This window comes from Octopus bimaculoides, chromosome 10 (genome assembly GCF_001194135.2).
Source record: "Octopus bimaculoides isolate UCB-OBI-ISO-001 chromosome 10, ASM119413v2, whole genome shotgun sequence".
Lineage (NCBI taxonomy): Eukaryota > Metazoa > Mollusca > Cephalopoda > Octopoda > Octopodidae > Octopus > Octopus bimaculoides.
The window spans coordinates 45,635,654-45,645,572 of record NC_068990.1 but is presented as its reverse complement, the minus strand read 5'-3'; the positions used below and the strand labels follow the sequence as shown (position 1 = coordinate 45,645,572).

Genomic DNA, 9,919 nt, shown 5'->3' with positions numbered 1-9,919 from the left:
TATATATATATATATATATATATATGACTAGAAATATATATTCTTACCTAAAATTAATGAATTCACATAACTAAATTCATCTACTTTTATGATGCACCATCACACAATTTTCTTTGAACACGAATTGCCAAACATGCATGATCAGATTGCCGAGGTTGACTTTGCCTTTCATCCTTTCAGGGTCGATAAATTAAGTACCAGTTGCGTACTGTGATTGATCTAATCACCCCCCCCCCTCCATAAAAATTTCAGGCCTTCTGCCTAGAGTAGAAAAGGACATTTTCTGGAAAGGTCTTGAGGTTGGTGCCGGCTTCAGGTCAATACATTGAACCTGAACTATAGCCAGCTCTAAAAAAAATTTCATTTCTGTTCAGTGTAATATAAGGATTAGTTTTGTCAGCTTAACTGATCCACTCTACAACCCACCCACCACAAAAATTATTGCACCAGTACTGTCTTTTTGTCACATGACAATTTATTTTCTCTTAAATGAATAACAGAAATTAAAACTAGGGTTTCATTGATTATATAATATTTCCAGGCCTAGATATTGGAAACCTATAAAGTGACATAAAAATAAAAGCCTTTCTTTAAACAAAGATGTATTTGCATAGCAAGTGTTTTGATCTGAGATGGTATGTTGAAACTAAAAAGATTGCAGAGTGGAAAACAACCATTCAGAAACATACAATGACCATTAACTTCACTTAAATATTTATTGTTTGTAATATGGTGTCAAAAGTTTCATCACTCAAAACTGCAACCTAATCACTGACAAAATTTGTGTCTCCCATATTACAGTTATTTTATCTTTATACATTATTTGAAAAACGAACTAGGGTGCTAAAAGTTGAATTCCATCTGATCAAGAGTTGTAATTTCATCCTTGATATTAAAACTTGAACAATAGACGTGATAATTAGTTTCCTCAGAAACTGTACTGTGCAGTCAGTACACAAGACCTCGATGCCTACTCACCAGATTATTATGGTGGTACCATTGACTCTGACTCCTCTATTTTTAATTAGACTAATCACATATTTTGTGAATTGATTGAAAACACACAACATAAATGACAAATGTGAATCATTAAGCTTCTTTTTTAGCACCCGAAAAAGTTGAGGTCTAAAGGCTATAGCTATACCATCTTGGCTTTTTAAAAATATTTATTCATTTATTAAAGAAATTGGAAGCAATTAAGTATTAGATCAGCTTATAATTTTTTTTTCTTTTCAATAAGGTTGTTTTTATCAAAAGTCAATGAAAGGAAAATGGTAAAACACTACAAGAAAATATCAGGAATATCTTTGTTTACAACTTCTAAAGTCTCGTGTAATTAAATTAAAACTAATTGAATTTTAATCACATTAAAACTAAGTCTGAACACCCAAAGCAACTCAACAAATAAACATTTTTAAAGAAATAAACTCAAATACATAACTCCTCCTTTCAGTAATTTACAACAATGAATATAAAATTGAAGTGAATGTAACATGAGAGATGAAATTTAAATTGACATAAAAATTATATTGTAAAAGTTTAAAAAATGTATTCTTGCAAAAAAATATTTGCGAAATGTTTTATCTATGAAATAGGGGTTTAATAAAAAAAAAAATCCAAATATATAACTTAGTCTTGTTCTTAGTAACAGAATTATTTTCAACAGATCCTTCTCCATAGAAGAACTTAAATCTGATTCAATTATTTTCAATGTAGTAAAACAGTAGAATTAGTATCTGCAAATTTAGAAATTTTAATATATTTACAATTTACACTTAGTTGCAGTTGGTAAAAAATTGTACTGACTCTGACAGCCCAATAATTGCTTCTGACTCTACAGTCAGCCCTGCTCAAGGATTTGCTTTGTAAAAATGACTTGATTTTATGTAGCTTAGAAGGAATCTTTTGACAAAAACATAAATTGGTGGTGACAAAATAATTTTCTATTATACAATAATTTTAGACATTTTAGTCATCATTTCAATTTTAATTTTACCAGTCAAAAATTGTATATGTGTATGTATATCTTTACTTCTGTCCATAAATGTACATATCAATTGTATGTATTGTTGATATATATATATATATATATATATATATATATATATATATATATATATATATATATATATATATATATATATATATGAAGCTGTTATATTTTATTTGTACTTACATTAACTAACTGTGTGCTAGTGAATGCTTTTTTTCCTTTTTTTTGTCTTTTTTTCTTTATGGTATATTCAGCTACTTAGAAAATGTTCTTTGTTTTCCCCTTTTTCATTTTAGTTACTTGATGATGAAAAACCCGAGAAAAAGAAAACCCGAGGAAGACCATCTTCGATGATTCAGTTAAATGCTGTGAGTATTCTGTTTTTATTTAAGCTAGTATTTGAGTCTAATTTAGCAGATGGTAAGATGGGCATCCAACTGTAGAAGGTATGCCAGAAAATGGGGCATACAAGCAGGACACTGGACTTCACCTGCTGCATTGTAGACTACTTGTGTAGGAAGGTAATAAGCGAATAAGAACTGATACAGAAAAGAAAGGGCTCTTAGCCTTTTTACATAGGACGACCTCTCACTAAAATACGTCCTTTCCACGCAGTAAAACATACATTGACAAAATCCAACATGTTTCATTCTTGCTTTGTGTGCAAAATGGTGCAGATCAAATGAATGACAAGACCTGTCCAGTCCATGCTAGCATAGAAAAAGAGACATAAAGCAATGATGATAATAGGAGACAGTTACAATTTGTTGCATATGTTTCTATCCTAGCATTTCAATGACTGTCCTATCTTACAGTAACAACCCCATGCCTAAACATTTAATCACAGCTATCACAAATTATAATCATCAAGACAGACTTCCAAACTGATCCACAAATGATTCACAGCAAGCCATTGGGATGTCTGCATTCCTTTACTTGTTTTATCTGTTAGTGGTTAAAATGGTCTCCAGCTAGAATATTTACTGGTAAAAACACACACTCACACAAATCTCTCAAACTGCACAAATATCTAACTTATGGTGGATTTGACTGTTGGTTTAAAATTGTTACAATCAGAAGTTGAAACTTTGCTAAAAAAAAAAAAAATATAAATAAATAAAATCATTTCCCCTCTTAAGTCAAAGGAAATGTCTTTTCCACTTCACACCTAACTTACATGCAGCTATAAGAATTACTTGCTTCATCAGTTCATATTCAAATAATCAAATCTGCAGATGTTACATGTCATCTATTCAACTATAGTAAAAACAACAACAAAGAAAATGAAATAGAAAAAAAAATTGTATAGCTTTTTAAAATCAATCTCTTAGGAAATTGAGTTAAGAGTACTTTTTTTTTTCCAGGACATGAGTAAATGTTTTCTTGTTAATGGTATTATTTTAAAAGTCAAAATGAAAGAACTGTGGCTATTGTATAGACAACAGAACCAAACTATATGGTTTTTCAGTGTTTAGTTAGGTGCTCCATATGCTTTTCTTTCCTGAAGCTCTTTAAAATATTCAAAGGTTAGTTTATTTGGCTGTATCAGCTGTTCGTTATATACTTAGCCATAAATCTTTTTGCATACATTAATTTTTATGATGAATGACATAAAGTTGATAGTATTGCACTGTATGCTTAGCTAGTATGCAGTGTAATTAATAGCTTGAAATGCTGGGCTGGGGTACCCACTACATGAGCAAAATATGTGACAAGCTGGCATCCTCTTTCATGCTGATGATGTCTGTCAACTTCTTGATACTTCTGTGTAAAATGAGAAAATTTCCAGCTCACATCTTGTATAGAGCAGTGAAGAGTGGAGTCTCACAGAAAAACAGGTTGAATTAGTTCGAGGTAGCAATATTTAGATAACTGCAAGGTAGCAAGCTGGCAGAATCATTAAGCATGTCAAGCGAAATGCTTAGCAGCATTTTGTCTAGTTTCACATTCTAAGTTCAAATTTTGTCAAGGTTGACTTTACCTTTCATCTTTTCAGGGTTGATAAAATAAGTACCAGTTAAACACTGGGGGGTCAATGTAATCAACTTACCCCATCCCCCCAAACTGCTGACCTTGTAACAAAAATTCGAAACCAATATTTAGATAACTTACAGATCACGTGTACTCATAACGGTAATTTTTATTCCGATATCTAAGAATTATAGTATGTGTGTGAAAAGAACAGATTTGTACCAGCAACTTGCTCATGAGTTCAAATATTATCGTAACTTGGTTTGTGTCTCTGGATAAGGCATATTATTCTGTGTGTTTCAGCTTGCTTAGCTGGAAATCAAGCACTACTCTGACTTTATGATTAAGAGGTTTATAGTAGGTAATTGGATTTGTGAAAATATTTTCTCTATATAAAAATATTTGATTTATATCACTTTTAGATAGCTTTGTTTGCCAATAGATTGATAAAAAAGGTTATTGATAATTGTTACATATATTATCATCATCATCATCATCATCATCATCATCATCATCATCATCATCATCGTTTAACGTCTGCTTTCCATGCTAGCATGGGTTGGACGATTTGACTGAGGACTGGTGAACCAAATGGCTACACCAGGCTCCAATCTGATTTGGCAGTGTTTCCACAGCTGGATGCCCTTCCTAACACCAACCACTCCGAGAGTGTAGTGGGTGCTTTTACGTGCCACTGGCACGAAGGCCAGTCAGGCGGTACTGGCAACGGCCACACTCAAAATGGTGTATTTTACGTGCCACCTGCACAGGAGCCAGTCCAGCGGCACTGGCAACGATCTCGCTCGAATGTCTTTACATGTGCCACTGGCACAAGTGTCAGTAAGGCGACGCTGGGCACAGGTGCCATCACGATTTCGCTTTCACTTGCCCCAAACAGGTTTTCGCAAGCCGAGTTTAGTGTCCAATGAAGGAGACGACGTTGGCATGGGTGCCAGTCGTCAAATTTAGTTCGATTTCGATTTCACTTATACAAGCATTAAATCTATTAAAAATTCAAGTCCTACTTATGTGTCTCCTTTCAATTCCAGAACAATTAGCCACAGCATCACATGAAAGCAAATGCATTAAAATTTTATTCCTTTACATATTATTTTTCTTGCTCTGTTCGGGTTAATTCATTGGTAATATATCCTTTTCTTGATACATGGATCAGCTTAGCTAATCCTTTTCCTAATCACTAAGATCTATATTACTGGCATTTATCTCCAATTTCAAGAGTAACGAATAAGGCATTTCCTCAGTAAGGTGTTTGCTTTTTTTCCCCTTTTTTCTTTCTTTTTCTTTTCTCAGAAGTCAATGAACCTGCAAACTAAGAAATCATTTGTCAATTCCGCAACACTGCTACTACTTTCAGCTGCAAATTATATTAATACCTACTTAGAATCAAGTGGACTTCACTGTGCAGATTATGAGCTGCTGGCCTATTAGCTGGGAGTCTTGTGTTTAACTGACGCATCTCTCTCTCTCTCTTTCTCTCTTTTTCTTTCTCTCTCTCTCTCTCTCTCATATGTAGTAAATGTTATTTAATGCTACCATCATTTTTAGATCTGACATAAGAGCCGGATTTAGTGATATATATTGGTTTTAACTTTTATCCTTCCTTAAGAACAGACATTTACTCAAGTCAGTCCTGCAGAAAGTTATTTCCCCTCCGTCGATAATTCATTGTTGGGGAAAAGCATTAAACTATTAAATGTCTGCTTTTTAAATTACTTGTTTGAATGGCTGAAAACTTAAAATGACTTTTAAGAATTTATATCTTGGTATGAAAGAAAGACTTATCTTTAACCTTAAATTAATTGGGAAAGAAGAAAGAAAGAAAACTGAACATTATTGAGAAAATGCCAGTTCACTATGTTGAACAAAATTCTTTTTAACATGCATTCACTGACTGTGTAGCTTCAAATAAAATAGACTGAGCATGTCAAGACAGTATACCAAGTTATTGAAGGATTTGAACATGTTGAGATAGGTTATATGTGACAAATATCCCTAACATTTCACCATAACCTTTTACTTGTTTCAGTCATTAGACTGCGGCCATACTGGGGTACTGCCTTGAAGAGTTTTTAATTGAATGAATCAACCCTAGTACTGATTGGTCTCTTTTGCCAAACTGCTAAGTTACAGGGATTTACACACACCAACACCAATTGTCAAGCAGTGGTGGGACACACACACACACACATAATGGGCTTCTTTCAGTTTCCATCTACCATATCCATTCACAAGGCTTTAGTTGGCCTGAGGCTACAGTAGAAGACACTTGATCAAGGTGTCACACTGTGGGACTGAATCCAGAACCATGTGGTTGGGAAGCAAACATTTTACTACACATTCCAGTTACTTGATACTTCCAAGTGTTCACCTCATACAACTGATTCTCTGCTTATCTCTATTGTCTAATTTATCTAATTCAACAAATTCTCTGCTAAACATTTTTCCTCTTAAGACTATCTGCAAGCCTTTTCAGTATTTTCAACACACAGAATAGAACACACAGTAGTTCATGCATAAAAATATTGCTATGGTAGCTGCTGGTAATAAACTGACTGCAATGATACTGAATTGAGAAAACCCTTGAGTAAGCTGATAGTCCACAACTATACACTAGTGCCTTTCAAGCACTTCTTTAGTTTTTCATTTCTTATGCTTACAAAAATTTCAAACTCTGGAGATTTTCAGATATCAGACAAAGGATTATTAAATTATTATACATAAGACCTGTTGAGTCAAGTGAAATCGTAGTCATGGCCAATGCCAGTGCTGTTTGACTGGCCCCTATGCCAGTGGCACATAAAAAGCAATCACTACACTCTCAGAGTGGTTGGTGTTAGGAAGGGCATCCAGCTGTAGGAATCTTGCCAAAGCAGATTGGAGCCTTGTACAGCCTCCTGGTTTGCCAGTCCTCAGTCAGACCAGCATGGAAAGTAGACATTAAACGATGATGATGATGTAGCTTCAATAAAATATTCACATTTTTGTTTACTTCAAATGTTTTATTACATGAGAGTTCTGGTAAGGCATTTCACCTTAAGAAATCCAGATTACATTTATTAGAAGTGATGCATTAAACAAAATAAAAATAAAACCAGCAGCTATTTCTTAGAACTTTGACATTTCACATTTATGTTGTGGAGTGGACAGAACTTAAAAAAATATCTTGGAGTCAACCTCATTGTTTCCTAAATTTGGATGTTTTGTTCATTGATTCAGCACTTTCAAATTGAATATCTTATTATTTATATTTAATTTTTGTATTTTGTAGCCTTCTCAAAAGGTTGAGTCAAAAGAAGTAACAGAAACAACTGCTCAGCCATTAAAGGAGATTGCTAAAGAAACCAAGAAGAGTTCTCATGCTGATGATCTACTCAACTTGAGTATGCCAGTTTTATTATTTGTTTTTATTTTTACATTTAATTGTAATGTTGTGCATGCAGGCATAGCTGTCACTTTGCAGCCATATGGTTTCAGGTTCAATCCTACTTTGTGGTATCTTAAGCAAGCATCTTACAGGTATTCAGACTAAATTTGATGATTTTTTTTGTCTCCATTTATCAGAAACAGCTTGATATATTAGTCAACAGTCAATGGCACTGGACAGCATAAAGATTAAAGTTGTGTTGAGAAAAAAGATTACTGACATGAAGGACTGGAAGCTATCTGAATATTGGAAAAGAGTTTACCTGTATCATGAGGATTCATGCTGAGTATCAAAATGTCTGCTGCTCAATGCTCTGTGAACACTGTAAAGGCTGTAAGATGTGACATGAACAGCTGCAATGGAGTCTATGAATCCATGCCAGCAGGAAGGCACATACCAGGCATTCTCACTGCATCCACATGCCAAAATTTATCCCCTCATTTTTGAGCAGAGCTTTAGGGTTCAATACAGACAACTATGTGAAACTGCTGGAGAGGTTGATGCTGGAAGGCCATGTGTGGCAGCAGGATTTGCCTCCTTGCCATACTTCTGGAAAGAGTCAGAAGTGGTTTTTGGAGAATTTCTGTGATTTTATCATCCCTAATTTCTGGCCTCCTAATTACCCGGACTGTAGTTACTATGTGTGGGGACAGTTGAGAAAGACACCAAAGCCAAGCTGGTGGCCAAAATCAAGGAGGTGTTGGAAAATCTTCCTAGGGCCACAGTGAGGAACACATGAACCTGGTCCCGGAGCTATGTAGAGGCCACAGGGAAAGCTTAGGATGGCTTCTTGGAGTAAATTGTTATCTCCCAACCATAATCTAGATGATATTTTTTGATTTTTTAAAGATACTTTTATTTTTGGATAGGACATTGTGTTTTCTTTTCCTTTTAAGCAAACTGTCAAATTTATCCCAAACACCCTATATATATAGAGAGAGAGAAAAACAACTTGTTTTAAATCTCTAAGTGAGAGATATACAGTAACAGTACTGAATAGTATAGTTTATATGCCAACAGAATGTGGCAGTCCTTTGAGGAAGACTGGCAGTTGCACATACATACAAGTCTTCCTTCTCAATGTCACAGATTTTTATCCAAGTGAAAGGCAGCTTAACACCAGTATCACCGCATATATTACTTTCAGAACACAGAGCCAAAACGGACACTGCAAGGCAACTCACTCAATGCTCTAACAGTTTCACCAATCCATCACCCTGCATTGGGACTTTTTTTTATCAACCCTGAAAGGGTGAAAGTCAAAACTAACCTCAACAGCATGTGTCCTTAAGAGAGCATGAGTCAGACCAAATACTGCAAAGCATTCAACCCAACACTCTTAATATCTTCGCCAATTTGCCGTCTAAATGTGTATATATGTGTAATTCACCAATATATAGTGGTGAGAAAGTCATAAACTGATACTTTCAAACAAATATTTCATGGCATTTGTTCTGCCCTAGCTACAGAAGTTTCCTTGTCACTCTTGTCATCGCAGTATAAACAAAATATATGCTTTTATGTTTATATAAAGATGTGTATTTAAGAAGTTAGCTTTGTATTTATGCGATTTCAAGTTTGATCACACTGTATAGAATGCAGAACCTTCGACAAGTGTCTTCTGCTGTTACCTCAGGTCAGCAATGTCCTGTGAGTAAGATTTGGTAGTCAGAATCTGTATGCTCATCAGAGGGATCATTCCTGTTCTTAGGTGGTACCTGGTTTAACAATGCCACCACCTAGCATAAGGGTGCCTTTTGCTGGATTTACCCTGTTGCAAGTATTGAGGCCAGGTCTCTGGTCTGAGGAGAACTTCCTACCATTTGTTTTGAAGGTCCTGAGAAAAAAAAAAAGAAGTCAATGTCTCATCTGATTAAGTCTTATATGTATACAGATATATAAAGATACATAAACCAGTGGTTAGGCTGTTGCACTCAAAATTGCAAGTTCAATTCCCAAGGCCAGCATTGCATTGTGTTGTTGAGCAGAGCAATTTCAAATTGCTTCAGTCCATTCAGCCATAAATGGGTAACCATGTAGACTAGCATTCCCAGTCAGGAGTTATGTTGGCCTGCCCACCTAACCAGTGAGGTGGCATCATTTGAAGGCTATAACAATATGAGAAAGTGCATTGTAACTAGCAGGGTATAACCACATCTGATAGTCTGTGACTGTTGCTGCCACCATTACCACCACCATCACCAACACCACACACACACATATATATATATATATATATATATATATACACACACACACACACACACGACGGGCTTCTTTCAGTTTCCGTCTACCAAATCCACTCACAAGGCTTTGGTCGGCCCGAGGTACTTGCACAAGGTGCCATGCAGTGCAACTGAACCTGGAACCACACAGCTACACCTGTGCTTTTATATATATATATATATATGTATGTATATATATGTATGTATATATATGTATGTATATATATGTATGTATGTATATGTATATATGTATATATATATATATATATATATATCTATATATAT

General features: G+C 34.8%; 1 protein-coding gene across 3 annotated transcripts in view; it reads left to right on the top strand.

Moving 5' to 3' along the window:
* Positions 1-9,919, top strand: part of LOC106874158 (stromal membrane-associated protein 1) — a 128,559-nt gene that overhangs the window by 99,388 nt on the left and 19,252 nt on the right. For all 3 annotated transcript variants that reach the window (XM_014921812.2, XM_014921785.2, XM_014921802.2), the window contains 2 exons: positions 2,290-2,361; positions 7,254-7,365. In XM_014921812.2, the coding sequence (XP_014777298.1) occupies positions 2,290-2,361; positions 7,254-7,365 (184 nt within the window). The remainder of the gene's footprint in view (positions 1-2,289; positions 2,362-7,253; positions 7,366-9,919) is intronic.